Genomic DNA, 17,191 nt, shown 5'->3' with positions numbered 1-17,191 from the left:
CTGAAACACCGCCTGGCACTCTGGCGGGCTCCACCCTCTCAGCCTTCTGGGTTGTGGGGCCTGGCCTATGGTGCTGAGTCCTGCTGCAGGGGGCTGTTTAGCAGGGTACTTGCTCTCCTCACCACCTCATCCCAAACCCACCTGCTTTCTGAGCGAAAGCTGGTTCCAGCCAGGCCCTCCCACCCACCCTGTGAGCCAACCCTCCAGAGGGGGGTGCCCGTGGGAGGGTGCTGGGCACCTTGCACAGCTCACCACAGCCACCGGATGCCAGGCGAGCAGACAGCTCCAAGAGGGAGGGGGCCTTGCCTGCAGTCACGCATCAGGAGGGGTGGGTGGACTGGAGCCCGTGCTTCTGAGGCTCCAGCACCCTCCTCCTAGCATCATGTGGCTTCCACTGATGGGGGCTATCAGGGGCTAGGGCTGGCAGGTCCAGTGTGAAGCCATCGGGTCTCCACCACAGCAGCCCTCTGGCAGGGCTGGAGGCCACCGGCATTGACTATAGTCACTCATGGACACTGACCTTGACTGTGTCTGTGCACTGAACGCTGTCCTCTGTTCTGCCGAACAGAACTCTTCTGCTCCCAGAATAAGGGGTGGATCCCCCTTCCTGGGTCTGCTCCTGTTATGCCAGTCCCCATATGTGTGGTGCTGTGGACACCTGATCTGATGCCCTGTGCCAGCAACACCCTCCCTCTGCTCTGCCTGGCTGGCTCCACACCCCAGGCGCCACTTCCTCCAGGAAGCTCTCCCTGCCTGACCACTGGGCTGCTCCCAAGCATCTCCTGCTCTGCTCCCGTGGGGACCTAGTTGGGTGTGTGGTCACTCTTCTGCCTCTCCCCAGCCACAAGAGCCTGCGAGCTGCGCAAGGACTCCATCTAGCTCCAGGGCTGCTGTACAGTAGCGGGTGTGGGATGAATGAGTGAGTGAGTGAGTGAATGGATAAGTCCTGCAGTAGATTCCAGGAAGTGCGTCCAGCTTAGGAGTTGCAGAGGCTGAGATGCTGTGGCCAAATGCTGGGAAAGGGCAGGTGCTAACCGGTTTCCATCGTTCATCAAACACTGACTGACCCTGGGACCATTTTTGTTGAGAAGATCCCACCTGTTCGGCCTTGGCAGGAGGGTTCCTGGCAGCACTCCTGGCCCAGCTCTGGCAGTGGCTGCACTCTGGGAGGTGGGGGCCTTTGGCTCTCCCTGAGCCTGTGTCACTGAGCAGCTGGCTCTGCCTGTCACTGGGGAGGGGGTTTGCAGGAAGGGCCTCTGTCCTCACTGTCTTTACAACCTCTATGGTAATGATCAGAGAGTCCTGGGCCTCAAGGCCCAGCCAGCGTGACCCTGGGGAGGACACAGCTGCTGGTGCTGCAGGCAGGCACTGGGGGCCAGAGGCAGGCCTGTTGCTTGCCGAGTGCTGTCCTGGAGCAGCAAGCTGTTCCACTGCCACCTGTGTACTCAGCCACCCTCCTTCCTGGCCCTGCTTCCCCACCCAGTGCTGTTTTGTGTGCTTTAAGCCTCATCTCCTTTCAGGCAGGCTCAGCTGGTCTCTCCTCCAGGCTGGGGGCCACGGGGCAGAGAGGCTGAGCTGGGCCGGCCCCACATCTGTCTGCCAGGTGGACATCACCAGCTGGAGTAGGAGTGCTCTTCTGGCAGAGCCTATGGCACCACGGTGCTGCTGGCACCCAGCCTCATGCCTCATCCCCAAACACCCATGGGGCCACTGCAACCTGTCCATCCTAATCCAGACATGCCCGTGTCTTTCAGGGAACATTTCTCTCAGAAACCACTGGTTTTTAGCAAAATGGGGGAGGTTTGGGAGACATGCAGCTCCCCTGTGTCCTGACTAGCAGTGGCCTTGGACAAGTCACCTGAGTATTGGACCCAGGGCACCCCTCCTAAGACCCTAAACAAGAGGCATCACTGCTTTTTACAGGGGAGGAGATGGAGGTCCTGGGAGGTTAAGTGACCTGGCCAGAGTCACACAGCCGGTGAGGGGAGAAGCTGGTCGGTGTTGGCTCACTCCTCCCTGGGGCCAGGGTCTCACCAGGGCCCTGCCAACAGATGCTCTGGCTGGGTGGACAATGATAGCAGTAGCTGTTACTGACGTCACTTGTCACCCCTCACTGCACTTGCATCACAGGTGCAGTAGAGTTACTAGGAGTCATATTAGTTGCCCAGGGCAACAGGCTAGTGAGCTACATGGCCTCTGTGGGTGGCTCACCCCCACTGGCCATAGCCAGCCAGGTGAGCAGGGGAGGGCAGGGGTGGGGCCCAGCTCAGCAGGAGCTGAGACAGGGAGAGGAGGCCTAGGTGAGGTCATGGTGCACATGGGTACCTGAGTGGGACTCGAGCCCAGGCCTCCAGCCTCCCAAGAGTCAGGACAGACTTGCTGTGTCAGAGTCACCCTATGGTCTTGGACAAGTCATGTTCTCCTCTCCTAAGCCTCAGCTTCCCCACCTGCAAAATGAGGATGAGCCGGTAGAATGAGCCCAGGGCTCCCTTGCAGCTTGGCGCCTGCCCTGGGCCTCATGTGAACGGGGCCCGGCCTGGCTCCCAGCCTGTGCTGTCACTACACAGCACCACCAAGTACCCCACGGCCAGCCCCTCCTCTGAAGAGTGAGGACAAGCTCTGCTTGCGTTCTCCATCAGCTGCTGGAGATGAGAAGTGTGATGTGAGAGGGAGCCCGCACCGGGATGCTGCTAAGGGCTCTCCCAGCACAAGCCCATTCCTGGGAGCTGTGACACAACACCACGGGGTTCCCAGGACTGTGCACTTTCATCCCCAAATTTTGACTCCAGCAGACTCAAGGTCATACACAGAAGGGTGAGGGGAGGGGTCTCTGCTCCCTCCTCAGACCTCCTAGACAGAGCACAATGACAAGAGCGGGAGCCAAGGAAGTTTATTTACTCTACTGGGTGACAGGAGGGCAGAGTGCTCCAGAGGAGACCCAGATACATCAACCAAGGGCTTCCCTGAGATTTGGCTTTGCTCTTCCAGGCCTGCTCATGGTGCGTGATGAAATGAGGCCTGCCTAGACACCCATGAGGGCCTGGAGGGCTGCTGCCTCGACTTTCTCCCTAGCTAAGTCCACCCGTCCAGGGACACAGCCAGGGCAGTGCTCTGTGCTGACTTCCACTGCAGCCAAGGGTCAAAACGAAGCATCTGCAAAGGCCAGGACTCCTTGGCATCGGACACAGTCAGGGGAAAAGCCACCCTGATTCTGCAGGACAGAGGGTCTAGGGTCATTTGGCGGGAGAAAACTGGTATGCCAAGGGAAGCGAGCTGATTTCTGGAGTGGAATACATGCATGGTCTGGAGTTCAGTAAACTGGACAGTTTCACCCCCAAGTCTCAATTAATCAAAATTGCCCAACTCTATTCAATCTTCATTGTTAAAAGCAGCTTTAAAGCTGGGTGATTTCTTAGTCAAATGTATAGCAAAGCTTTTACTTACCAATTTCTTTTGGGAGGGGGTGTGGGCTGAAATACATCTTGTGCTCAATAAACCTCCCCACATCGATGTTTCAAAGCACTTTCTAGGTTACAATAATGACATTTCAATTCCATATATGCGTACATAGAATATATATTTTTAAACAGAGTGGGTCATAAGAGTATACTTGGAACCCTCGGAGTCCTCCACGGACCAGAACAGGGTGGCCCATGGACTTCCAGACAAAGGCGCCACTCTTTGGGGCTGCTCTGGGGAGAGACTCACAGCTGGACTTCTCTATCTGACCATGCAATGTTAGCCAGTACCAATCACCCACAATGCTTTGCCCAAAAGAGACAGAAATAATGCAACTCACAGGAAGAAACAGTATTGATAACATACACAGGCTTATAGAGACCAGGCCCAATAATAACCATGAGATAGAAGCCTACGGGTGGTGGTGCTTTGACTGGGCTGGGATTATTGATACATCACTTCTTTTATAAGCATATGTAAAATGAGTGCTACTGAAAGTCGAAGGACAGCTCCCGGGGAGTCATGAACACTTTTGCTATCTCGTCCGTGACCTCCTTGCGCCGGGCCTGGTGCTCTGCAATCAAGGGCTGGAGAACCTCTATGAGTACCTTCTTGAGCTCACCGGTGAGCATGGCTCCGCTGGTATAATCCTGCCCAGAGGGAGACAGCCATGTGAGAGATGGCTCCGCATGTCCTGAGCGGCTCCTTCCTGCCTTGGGCACCAGCTCAGCCCACACCACCCAAGAAGAGGCTGGCATGTGGGTGGCACTCAGAAGTAAGATGTGTTGTTACCACAACAATAACCTATACCTTCAGCTACACTTTTCCTAAAACGGCTAGAAACCTGGCTCTGACGGTAGCCATGACTTGGTCTCTCACAGTGAAAAGGCCAATGGTGAGGGCAGTCCCCAACCCTACCAACGCTAGGGGCCGTTCCCCCAGGCACTAAACAACAATTCCTGGCAGCCTTACGGCTTCTGTAAAATCTTGCTAATTTTTTTTTTGAGACGGAGTCTCGCTCTGTTGCCAGGTCAGAGTGTAGTGGCGTGATCTTGGCTCACTGGAACCTCCGCCTCCCAGGTTCAAGTGATTCTCCTGCCTCAGCCTCCTGAGTTGCTGGGATTACAGGTGCCCGCCACCATGCCTGGCTAATTTTTGTATTTTTAGTAGAGATGGGGGTTTCACCATATTGGCCAGGCTGGTCTCAATCTCCTGACCTTGTGATCTACTCGCCTCAGACTCCCAAAGTGCTAGGATTACAGGCGTGAGCCACTGCACCTGGCCAAATTTTGCTGATTTTTTCTCTTTTTCTGATTGTAATGCAGGCTCATTAAGGAAACTTAATAAAGTACCCAAACCACAAAGCCGCAGCAAAGTAAAGAAAAATCACCTACAAATTGCCCACCTAAACAGTGCCCAGAGGTAGGGTCTGCCACTAACATTTGGTGAATTTTTTTACATTTCTTTTCATGCGCATTTCATTTAAACATAGTTAACTCCTCCCTGAGTTTTCATTTGGTATCCTTTTTTCACTATCATAGGCATATTTTTCTGTGTCACTAAAACTTTTTTTTTTTTTTTTTTTTGGAGACGGAGTCTCGCTCTGTCGCCCAGGCTGGAGTGCAGTGGCCGATCTCAGCTCACTGCAAGCTCCGCCTCCCGGTTTACGCCATTCTCTCGCCTCAGCCTCCCTAGTAGCTGGGACTACAGGCGCCCGCCACCTCGCCCGGCTAGGTTTTTTTTTTTTTTAGTAGAGACGGGGTTTCACCGTGTTAGCCAGGATGGTCTCGATCTCCTGACCTCGTGATCCGCCCGTCTCGGCCTCCCAAAGTGCTGGGATTACAGGCTTGAGCCACCGCGCCCGGCCAACTTTTTTTTTTTTTAAAGAAATGAGGGTCTTGGCTGGACGCAGTGGCTCACGCCTGTAATCCCAGCACTCTGGGAGGCCGAGGCAGGCAGATCACAAGGTCAGGAGATCGAGACCATCCTGGCTAACACGGTGAAACCCCGTCTCTACTAAAGAATACAATTTAGCCGGGCGAGGTGTCGGGAGCCTGTAGTCCCAGCTACTCGGGAGGCTGAGGCCGGAGAATGGCATGAACCTGGGAGGCAGAGCTTGCAGTGAGCTGAGATCGCGCCACTGCACTCCAGCCTGGGCGACAGAGCGAGACTCTGTCTCAAAAAAAAAAAAAAAAAGAGGGTCTTGCTATGTTGCCCAGGCTGGATTCGAACTCCTGGTCTCAAGGGCGCCTCCTGTCTCAGCTTCCCAAGTAGCAGGGACTACAGATGTGTGCCACCTTGCTTTGCATATGAACACTCTTTTTTTTTTTTTTTTTTTTTGAGACGGAGTCTGGCTCTGTCGCCCAGGCTGGAGTGCAGTGGCCGGATCTCAGCTCACTGCAAGCTCCGCCTCCCGGGTTTACGTCATTCTCTCGCCTCAGCCTCCCTAGTAGCTGGGACTACAGGCGCCCGCCATCTCGCCCGGCTAATTTTTTGTATTTTTTTAGTAGAGACGGGGTTTCACCGTGTTAGCCAGGATGGTCTCGATCTCCTGACCTCGTGATCCGCCCGTCTCAGCCTCCCAAAGTGCTGGGATTACAGGCTTGAGCCACCGCGCCCGGCCTGCATATGAACACTCTTAAAAGAGTTCATGCCTGCATAATAATCCACCCTGTAACAATTCTAATTTATTTAACATTTCCTCTGTTGTATCAAGCCTGTGTTGAACTTTTTGCTATTATCATTTTTAACATCTTTGTGTGGAAAGCTTTCTCTTATTCAGGATTATTTCCTTGGAAAAAAATCTAAGAATGAGAAAACCTGAGGAGAAGCTCTGAACATTTTTGGGCTCTTTGCACCCATTACCAAACCGCTTACGAGGCTGTGCCGACCGACACTCCGCTCACGAGGCTGTGCCAACCAACACTCCGCTCATGAGGCTGTGCCGATAGACACTCCGCTTACGAGGCTGTGCCGAAAGACACTCTGCTCACATGAGTGTGCCTTGAAGCGTCTGCTTCCCAATCACTGAAAACAGTCAATGGCAACACAAAAGCCCCTACTGATTCTGTACTCAACTGTCTTAGCTTTGATCACGTTAACTGATATTTCTCTGATGACTAATAAAGCAAGACTGTTTTGTGTGACTCCCAAATGAACAGTAATTTGTATCTGCTCTTTCATGATTTGTTCATGAGGCTTCTGAGCCCAGGTCTAAAAACCATGAGGGCGACTCTACTCAGTTTTCACCTTGTTTCAGTTGAGCACTTCCCACCAACCCTTCATGCCTGGCTGTTGGAGCCTTCCAGGCCCCATGGGCAGGAGTGGCTGACTGGAGGCAGCTGTGGGCCCTTGGGGCTCCCTGCTCACCTTCCTGATCTGCTCGAGCTTGTCGTCGTCCTCGAGGAAGAAGGTCAGGTACATGAAAGACACGTCCACATCACAGTTGCCCCCAAACTGCCTGTGCTCCTCGATGGTGTCTCTCCCTCCAGAAAACGCATGCTTATTGACCTGCACCAGAAGAGGACACAAATACGCTCGTCAGTCCTGCCCATCCTGTGCCTGGACGCTGGCTAGAAGCCCAAGTGTGGAAGTCAAAGGTGTGAGTGCTGTCAGATTCTGGACCAGAGAAAGGTCAAGGTGCACAGCTGGTGGGGGACCCACTGCTCATCTTCCTGTGAGGCTTGGGTGTGAGCTGCCATGGGGCTCACTGCAGGAGAGGTGGGGGCAGATGAGCTTTGAACTCCCTCATCCTCAGAGACACAGGAGAATAGAGTTGGGAAAGCAAAGGCACTGATTGAACTGAAACCTGGGGGAGACAAGTGCCTCAGGTGACAAACTTCAGAGAAAGGATGGGTAAGGCTGGACACAGTGGCTTGTGTCAGTAATCTCAGCATTTTGGGAGGTTGACGGGGGAGGATCAATTGAGGCCAGGAGGTCAATACCAGTCTGGGTAACTTAGTGAGCCCCCCTCTCTGAAAAAAAAAAAAAAAAAAAAAAAGGAATAGCTGGTGTGCTGACGTGCGCTTGTAGCCCTAGCTACTCGGGAGGCTGAGGTGGAAGGATCGCTCAAACTCAGGAGTTTGAGGTTATAGTGGACTGTGATTGCACCACTGCACTCTAGCCTGGGCGACAGAGCAAGACCTTGTTTCTAAAATAATAAAAACTAAAAAAAAAAAATAAATAAAAAAGGATGAGTAAGTCATCCTCAGAGTAAGGGAGATGGCAGGAAGGGCAGCCTCTCTTAGGGATAGGTACTGCAGTGTTAACAGGGACAGGGAAGCAGCGGCCAGCCTCCCACAGAAAGCAGAACAAGAAGGCACAGGCAGGGTAAGGCAGTAAGGGAAGGCAAACCCACGGGAACTGCGCGGGTAGAGGGGCCTGCAGGCAGGTCTCCACTTACAAAGAGGCAATGCTGTCAGAGCTGAAAAACTCAGAAATGCAATGCCTTTTAGGAATTGTTGAAGATAATCACGGAGTAATTAGGGCTACTAAAAGCCAGAAAAAATAGGCAAAACTCCTTCAACATTCTTTCAGTGAGCATCTGAGAAACCTCCAATGCACAAATGTCACCCTAATTTTTTTGTTTGAGATAGGATCTCTAGACTGTTGCCCAGGCTGGAGTGCAGTAGTGCGATCACGGCTCACTGCAGCCTTGACCTCCTCGTCTCAGGTTTCCTTCCTGCCTCAGCCTCTTGAGTAGCTAGGAGTACAGGTGTGTGCCACCAGCCTGGCTAATTTGTTGGTATTTTTTGTAGAGGCCGGGTTTTGTTGTGTAGGCCAGTCTGGTCTTGAACTCCTGGGCTCAAGTGATCTGCCTGCCTTGGCATCCCGAAGTGCTGGGATTACTGTGCCACGAGTCACTGTGCTCGGCCCCTTCACTTTTTTTTTTTTTGCCACCATGCCCGGCTAATTTTGTATTTTTAGTAGAGACAGGGTTTCACCATGTTGGCCAGGCTGGTCTCAAACTCCTGACCCCAGGTGATTCACCTGCTTGGCCTCCCAAAGTGCTAGGATTGCAGGAGTGAGCCACTGTGCCCAGCCTTAACATTTTTTTATGGGAAAAAGGTTAGGCAGAGTCAATAAATTCTAAGTTGTTATGTTTAGTAAGTCTCCTCAAAAGAATTCCAGAGTAGCCAGGTGGAGTGGCTCACACCTGTAATCCCAGCACTTTGGGAGGCCGAGGCAAGCAGATCACCTGAGGTAGGGAGTTTGAGACCAGCCTAACCAACATGAAGAAACCCCGTCTCTACTAAAAATACAAAATTAGCTGGGCGTAGTGGCGCATGCCTGTAATCCCAGCTATTTGGGAGGCTGAGGTAGGAGAATCGCTTGAACACGGGAGGTGGAAGTTGTGGTTAGCCGAGATTGTGCCATTGCACTCCAGCCTGGGCAACAAGAGCAAAACTCCATCACACACACACACACACACACACACACACACACACACAAACACACACACACACACACACATATTCCGGAGCAGATTCCTAACTAGATAAGTTGGGATCGTGCAAAAGGAGCAGACGAGTGTTGGGGCAAAGGTGCCAGTCTCCATTGTGGCACGGCACTGCTGAGAGGCTGGGCAGGGAAAGCAGTAGTCATGCGAGAGGCTCAGGCAAGGCCCATGCGAGGGCCTGGCGCTGTGCGGCTGACTGGTGGGCAGGCCTGGGGGGCTGAAAGAAAAAAACTAACGAATGGGACGTTTACCTTCCCTTTCCTAAAAAAAAAAAAAAAAAGAAAAGAAAAGAAAAAAGAAAAAAAAAAGTTACAGAACCAAAACCTATGGAAAATACTAATAAACAGGAGGAAGAAAAAACCACCTAGTAGTGGTGTCTCCTAGCATTTAAGTGCCTGATGGAGTCACTGCTGTGTGGTGGCCACAGCCCTCCCTGCTGGGCCTTGGAGAAGAAGCTCCAGTGTCAGGAAGAAAGTCTGAGAACACAGGTCCTGGGCTCCAGGGGCAGTTTGAAGAGGGTATTGAAAGGCCAGTTCCCAGCCCTTTATCTGAGAGGAGAACAAGGAAACTGGTGACTGCTGCACGTTATTCAAGATGCGCTGGTGTCACCACCACCTGCACACTCCCCCTCCCCAGGCGGAGCCCCTTGTTCCATGGTAGGCACACAGCAGATGTGCCATCCATGTTGGCTGTTAGGGTTGTGACATGTATTTTATCCCCAACAACCCAATGACCTCTGTAGTGCTTTCGTCATCTTACAGGTGAAGGAAATCAGGCCCAGAGTGTCAGGAACCTGCCATATGTGACAGGGACTGGCAGGACCAGGCTGGCTCCTGGGACACCAGGCTTCCAGGTGGAGCTCGAGAACTGAGTGGCTCAGTTCTGCCTCCTTGATGTGACCAGTCCTCAGTAATGCAGGAAGCAGCCTACCAGGCCTGACTTACAGGAAAACAGATGGAGGGACGACTTGGGAGTGGGTACGGAGCATTGCTGCCAGCAACTAAGATGATGGACGCGGGTGACCAGTGCGACTCTGTGCGACAGGAAATGATGCTGAGTGGACACGGCCAGCTAGGGTGGTAGTTGGGATGCAGTTAGATCACACAGGCTGACTCTGTGCAGGTGGCAGGTACTCACTCAGCAAAGCCACTTGAATCGTCAGCACTGTGCTACTATTTTATTTTTTTTAGTTTTAGAGATGGGGCCTCGCTGTGCCACCCCAGCTGGGGTGCAGTGGCTATTCACAGGCACAACAGTAGCTCACTGCAGCCTTGAATCCCAGGGCTCAAGCCATCCTCCTGAGTAGCTGGGACTACAGGCACGTGCCACTACCCTGCCTGAACCTGTTATTTTTAGGAGGAGGCTGGAGCAGACGTGCCCTCTTCTCTAGTGTGGAGATTCTGATTTTGGAGCCGAAGTCAGGCATCGGGATTTAGAGTGAGGCCTGGCCGGACCCTGTTCTGCCCCACAAGAAGCCTGCAGGCCCAGTGAGCGTCTGTAGGCCTCTGTGTTTCCTGACCTCACGCTAACTGCTCACCTCGAGGGCTCTGCTGGTCCCTAAGTGAATGATAAATGTCCCAGATCCATAAACAAGTTTTTCTCTTCTTTTTGTTTTTTGAGCCGGAGTCTCGCTCTGTTGCCCAGGCTGGATGGAGTACAGTGGTGTGATCTCGCCTCACTGCAACCTGCGTCTCCCAAGGTCAAGCAATTCTCCTGCCTCAGCCTCCCGAGTAGCTGGGATTACAGGTGCCTGCCAAATTTTTGTATTTTTAGTAGAGACAGCGGTTTTACCATATTGGCCAGGCTGGTCTCAAACTCCTGACCTCAGGTAATCCCCCTTGCCTCGGCCTCCCAAAGTGCTGGAATTATAGGTGTGAGTCACTGCACCTGGCCATGAACAACTTCTCAGAAACAAAATCGAACAGCGGACTTTTCCAGTGGCACTTCCCTGCCCATTCTGCACCCTGTGCTCTGGAAGTTTTGGCTAGAAGTGAAAGGGAAAGAAAAGTCTCCAATTATACCAGCTTCCAGCTGAGTGGGGAGAGCTGGTGGAGGCCATGTCTTCGGAAGTTTTGATATGAAAGACTTCCCCATTGTCAACCAGAATCTGCCTGGGACTTTCCAGAGGGTCAGGGGCAGTGACTCAGAGGGCATGTGACACGCCTCAAATACAGTTCCCAGCATTTCCACTGCAATCTTCAAGCCTGCAAACACATACTTAATTCCAAAGAAAATGTCAACTGCTATGTGTAACAGTGAGGCAATTAAATATACACTGGCAGGTGAGGAACCAGGCAACAGAACTGGGGCCATGCAAAATAAGGAAGCTCAAACTAACTTCTCCTTTTAGTTTCTCTAATGATTTGTCAAATGTTTGCTGAATGCCTGCGGTGTGCATCCCTCCTGGGGCCAGCAGGACTGTCCTGTGGAGGGACTCTTCTCAATTCTGTGTCTCTCAGTGAGAACATTCTCTGGGAGAAAACCAGCTCCTAACCCCTGCTTGGCTGCTCACGGTCAGGAGAGCAGTGCTGCTGATTCCTGGTGGTGGACACTTGGTCAAGTGGCTGGGCTTCTCTAAGCCTCATCAACTCATCTTTAAAGGGAATAGCACCACCACCTTGCAGTGAGAATGAAACAGGAGAAAACATAAATAAGGCACCGGGTCCAGCCGCTGGAACACAGCTGATGATCAGAAATATACACAAATCTTTTCCACTGTTTAATAACATCCACAGTAATTGTAACTTTAAGGAAATTGCCATGACTTTGCTTCCAGAACAGTGCTGGTAAGAAAAGCAGAAAAGGAAAAAAAAAAATTCAAAGTTTTACCTAAATGAAAGGACACAAAACAAATTCACCTGATTCATGTGGGAAGGACAGGCTGCCTTGAGTTCTGCAGGGAGCATAGTTGGCAATCCTGGAGTTCAGCATTGCTACGGTGGCTGAGGCCCAAAGCACTGTGCAGTGGTGTGTGTGTGCATGTGCCCCCTATGGCATGTTTCTACTCCCACTGATTGCCCTCTGCCCGGGCCACTGCTCACCTTGGTTTTGATCTGCTTTGCCGTGTCAGTGAGGAAGATGGAGGAGTTGGGGTCGCTGGCACTCATTTTGGTCTGGGCGCCCTGCAGGGCAGGGAAGAAGGTGGAGTGCAGCAGGGCTGGTTTAGGATAGCCGATCCTGGGGGCGACGTCCCTTGTCATTCTAAAGTAAGGATCCTGTGGGGGAGAGTAAGGACCCTGATGAGGGCGGTTGGAAAACATGCCAGCTTTCAGCTGTAAGCAGTCCCTCTGAGCATCTTCAGAGAAGGCTCTCATGCTTCCAGCTAAAGAAATTCACTCCCTCCTCCCCATCATATCCTTTCCTTTTTTTATTTTGCTTTCAGTTCTGGGATACATGTACATAGGTATACATGTGCCATGGTGGTTTGCTGCACCCATCAACCCGTCATCTAGGTTTTAAGCCCTGCGTGCATTAGGTATTTGTCCTAATGCTCTCCCTTCCCTTGCCCCCCACCCCCCAACTTTCTTTCCTTTTTTTTGAGACAGAGTCTTGCTGTGTCGCCCAGGCTGGAGTGCAGTGATGCGCTCTCGCTGCAACCTCTGTCTCTGGGGTTCCAGTGAGATGAGCAGCTGGGATTACATGTGCCCGCCACCACACCTGGCTAAATTTTATATTTTTAGTAGAGATGAGGTTTTGCCATGTTGGCCAGGCTGGTCTTGAACTCCTGGCCTCAAGTGATCCGCCTGCCTTGGCCTCCCAAAGTGCTGGTATTATAGGCGTGAGCTACCCTGCCCGGCTACCTGTCATATCTTTCAACACTTCTCCCCTGCTGAAGAGTAAGAGGAACCTGCTGCCAATGCCCCAGACTTAGAGAGCCTTGGTTCTGCCTGCTGACCTGGTCAATGGCACATGGGATAAGGCACTGGATATCTGTCCTGTCTTGGAAGATCTGTGGGAATGAGTTGCTGAAGGAGGGAGCAGCCTGGATGGCAGGAAAACTGATCTTCCCTGAAAGTGAGAAAAAAATATTTTTACACGTGAGATGAGTTCCTGTTCTGCTTAGTTAATAAAGGAATGAACAAAAACAGGTTTTCTCCCCATTATAAAATAATCATTAAAGAAAATCTAAAGAATATGGAAAAGTAGAAAAAAGAATAAACTGCATAGTTGCAATGTGCCTCCCTTCACCCATTTTGTTATATCTCTTACTCTATGCATTTGCATTGTGACTACACTATATTTGGTCTTTCCTTGGCTTTTTCTTTTCTTTTCTTTTTTTTTTCAGGAGTCTCGCTTTGTTGCCAGGTTGGAGTGCAGTGGCTCGATCTCGGCTCACCGTTACCTCCGCCTCCTGGGTTCAAGCGATTCTCCTGCCTCAGCCTCCCGAGTAGCTGGGACTACAGGTGCGTACCACACCCAGTTAATTTTTGTATTTTTAGTAGAGACGGGGTTTCACCATGTTGGCCAGCATGGTCTCGATCTCCTGACCTTGTGAAATGCCTGCCTTGGCCTCCCAAAGTGCTGGGATTACAGGCATGAGCCACTGCACCCGGCCTTCCTTGCCTTTTTCATTGCAATGACTGTCCATGTTGTTACTAAGTATATTCTATCCTGTCAATGTAACATACTATTTAACCATTCTCTAACCACTGGGGTTTCAGGTTGTTCCACCTTTAATTATCATAAGTTATGATGAATGTATTTTGCTATTTAAAAGTTTTCAGTGTTGTGGATGTTGTGGCTGTTATTACTGTCATTAGTATTTGCTTAGGCCTGCAGAAGAACTTTTGGCCTCTCCAGGGCCCCTGACAGGTGGTGCCACGCCAGCCCCCACCGAGTGGCGGTACCCAGGCCCTTGGGTGAGCTCAGATGTTTCTGGACTCTGGGCACGCGGCTCGCCCAGTGTGACCCTGATGCTGTGGAGCACACACCACTGTGGCTCTGGCTCCAAGCAGGGCGAATGCTCCCCATGGAGAGCCCCAGCAGCACATCCTAGGGAGTTGTCTCGGCTGGCAGCTGACTGAAGGCCTCAGAGGCCTGCTAGGACTGAAGCCATGTGGCAAACGTCAAGTAGAGGAGGGGATCAGAAGGCCCAGCCACAACTCTCAAGGACCAAAAGTCTAAAAGTCTACAAGGCCAATGCATCTGAAAGACACATGGAAATGTATGGAGAGGGCCAAGAAGGCATGCACGTGGGAGGCAAACCATTTGCACGTCTGCTGGGGTGGAGCCATGGAAGGAGAGCAGGGCAGGGATGGGAAAGCTCCAGAAGACCTCGAGTCAAGCCCCTCATCTTCCATGTGGGGACATTGAGGCCCAGGGAGACAAAGACTCAAAGGCTCCCTCATGGGCAGCAGATCCAGCTGTCCTTCTCCATCACCCCTGGTTCCACCCAAGGCCGCCCTACACCGACTGGGGTCCCACCAGAGCTGTTGGAACTCTAAAATCATCCTTAGATTTTTCTTTCTTCTAAACCTTAAGATGGGTGACAGGAGAGGGACAGACTTACATCCTGAAGTGCAGCTTCACCCAACCCAGAGAAGCTGCTCAATGCATTACACTAGCTAGTCAGATTCCAGGACGATGATGACCCACCCATGCCTGGGTGTCCTACTTAAAGAGACGGTTGCAAAAGCTAACATCTCAGAGATATTTAAACCAGACATGTGTCTCCTCCAGAACTCTGCTCCGTTTTAAAAAGCGCAGGCAGCAGTGGGCCCCTTACCGATGCTGTCGCTGTCAGTGAAGCCGAAAATGCCTTTCACTTGGTTGAAGGTAACATGCTTTTGAATCTTCACCACATTTTTGTAGAAACCTGAGCTCATCCTGCAAAGACAATGGGAATGAAATCCCAAACTGGAGGGCGGCCTTCACCGAAGGCAAAGTCACAGTTGTTAAAATTGGATGCCAATGAGTAGTGGCATGGGCCAGACTTGGGGCCACATTGTGGTCAACATATAAGCACCAGGAAGGTGCCAGGAAGTCATCTGTAAGCAAAGATACCTGCATCAGGCAAAGCAGACAAACGTTTACCTGTGGAGTTGACTGGGAAAGGCAGAAACCAGTGTGAAACCAACGTGAAGCAGACATACCAAACAAGGCAGGAACACAAGCAGATTCAGAGACTCGCAGCTAGCATGAAAAATTTAAATTCTGCCAGGGTCAGCAGTTCAGTGGGCTGTGGAGCTCAAGTCTGGGAGCTCCCGGGAGCTTCTTAGTTGAGACATACTGTGTTGCGGGAGACTATCTGCTTATTGTCAGATGAGCATATGGATAGAAATCCATGGCCCGAGAAGGAGGAAGGCCTGTCTCAGTGCAGCTGGTCCTCCTAGCCTCTGGCCACTGCTCCCCATTGCTGTTTGGGCAGAACTGACCCTATCCCTAGCAACAGGGCTAGGCCACAGTGGCTGATTCAAGCAACCCAACTCTCTCTTCTGGATGGTGAGGGGTGTGGGTACCAGGCCTGGATCTGTGGCAGCCATTCTGATACCAGAGGGAACTAGGCTGAAGACGAAGCAAACACAGTGGGGTGTAGGGGTCTGGCAGAACCCAGAGTGGCTTCTTTTTCTTTGTTTTGAGACGGAGTCTCACTCTGTAGCCCAGGCCGGACTGCAGTGGCACAATCTTGGCTCACTGCAACCTGCACCTCTTGGGTTCAAGCGATTCTCCTGCCTCATCCTCCTGAGTAGCTGGGATTACAGCTGCTTGCCACCAAGCCTGGCTAATTTTTGTATTTTTAGTAGAGATGGGGTTTCAACATGTTGTCCAGGCTGGTCTCAAACTCCTGACCTCAGGTGATCCGCCTGCCTTGGCCTCCCAAAGTGCTGGGATTACAGGTGTGAGCCACTGCACAGGGCCAAGTGGCTTCTTATATTGCATCTTTGCATTACTATATTCAGTAGCTTTTCCTTTAGGCCCTACCATGTGTCAGACACTACGAGGGAAAAGGGGGAAGGCTGGTGTCTTTTAAGTATTTGCACCACGTGGAAGGAACTGTGTTAGGTGCTGCATACGTGTCAATACTGCCCAAATCCCCTTCAAAGTAGTAGCATTGCCTCCACCTTACAGTTAAAGACTAGGCTCAAAGAAGTTCAGGGTCATAGTCACAGGCCAGTGAGTACAGGCGCTGGGATCCCCACACGGATTCACCTGGCCCCAAAGTCTATGCTTTTCCCACCACCTCTTATCCTGTAGAAGAGTTTAGACCTTTGGGATAGGGAGGAGAACTACTGAATGTCTTTGTGCAGGTGGGGTGGGGTGTCAGGACTGCAGGGACGCTGGCCATTTGGGCTGGGCGAAGCATAATGCTGGGAGGCCTGTAACGGTCAAGGTCAGCGCCAAGGTCTGTCCAGGTTCAGCAGAGGCAGCATGGGAGGGATGGACTGTGTCTTTCGCCTAGCAGCTGGCTGAGTTTCAGGCCCTGTGGGGCACTGGAGAGGGCAGGTGCAGTACCATGAAGGGGCATGCCAGGAGAACCCAGCATCTGTGTCACCCACTCAGCATAATGGAAACAAGAGAGAGCAAGAGCATAGCCAACAACGACACCGCCTGGGAAGATGCGGCCTTTGTCTTCCTGCTAAGCAAGCCAGGAACACCGCAGGCAGGGAGGGTCCCGCCTAGGCACCGCAGCAGGCCTCACAGCCATTAAGGACAGCAGCTGTCTGTCACCTGGGGAGATGGGCTGCAGCAAAGACTCCATGCGCCACTGGGATTGAGGCACGTGGGACACCCTAAGCCCTACAAGGAGGGAAAGTCTCCCATACTCCCCAACTGTGGCAGGACTGTAGCTCCACGGTGTGTGACTGTTATTTCTGAGTTAGAGCACGCTGCCCTTTCTTAGAAGACTGGTCATTACTTGCTGCAAGCTGCTGCCACTGTGCTAGCTGCAGGGTGAATGTGGGCACTGCACCGTGAGCATGCGTGATCCTCCCCTCAAGGGACAGCTGTCCTCCGGCACAGCTGGGATGGACCCACCATGCAACAGCAGCCATGCCAGTGCTGGCACATGGAGGCTTCTCACTGGCTTCAGTGAACACACATAACTGTATACCACATGTGGATGAATGACCAGTTACTCCAGGGAGGACACCTGCCTTTCACTCTCAGACAGGGTTTAAAGTGCGAAGATATTTTAGATTACAACATTTACTGAGCGCTCCCCAGGTGCCAGGCGTGGCTTGAAGCACTTTATATGCAGTGCAGGCACTATCATTTCCTGACCACGGTCTTCTCTAACCCTGCTCTTTGTCCCTATTATCACCATAGAACTCATTA

At 51.9% G+C, this 17,191-nt stretch overlaps 1 protein-coding gene across 5 annotated transcripts in view; it reads right to left on the bottom strand.

Annotated features, from left to right (window-relative positions):
- Positions 1 to 2,872: 2,872 nt before the first annotated feature.
- The window catches only part of WARS1 (tryptophanyl-tRNA synthetase 1), a 44,573-nt gene continuing 30,254 nt past the window's right edge, over positions 2,873 to 17,191 (bottom strand). For all 5 annotated transcript variants that reach the window (XM_033191327.1, XM_033191325.1, XM_033191322.1 and 2 more), the window contains 5 exons: positions 14,643 to 14,743; positions 12,813 to 12,925; positions 11,959 to 12,132; positions 6,829 to 6,969; positions 2,873 to 4,109 (listed from right to left, as the gene is read on the bottom strand). In XM_033191327.1, coding sequence (XP_033047218.1) covers positions 3,948 to 4,109; positions 6,829 to 6,969; positions 11,959 to 12,132; positions 12,813 to 12,925; positions 14,643 to 14,743 — 691 coding nt within the window. In that variant the 3' untranslated portion in view covers positions 2,873 to 3,947. The remainder of the gene's footprint in view (positions 4,110 to 6,828; positions 6,970 to 11,958; positions 12,133 to 12,812; positions 12,926 to 14,642; positions 14,744 to 17,191) is intronic.

This window comes from Trachypithecus francoisi, unplaced genomic scaffold, assembly GCF_009764315.1.
Source record: "Trachypithecus francoisi isolate TF-2019V2 unplaced genomic scaffold, Tfra_2.0 Lachesis_group3, whole genome shotgun sequence".
Classification (NCBI taxonomy): domain Eukaryota; kingdom Metazoa; phylum Chordata; class Mammalia; order Primates; family Cercopithecidae; genus Trachypithecus; species Trachypithecus francoisi.
The sequence above is the reverse complement of the archived record's forward strand: the minus strand, read 5'-3'. Positions and strand labels throughout refer to the sequence as shown.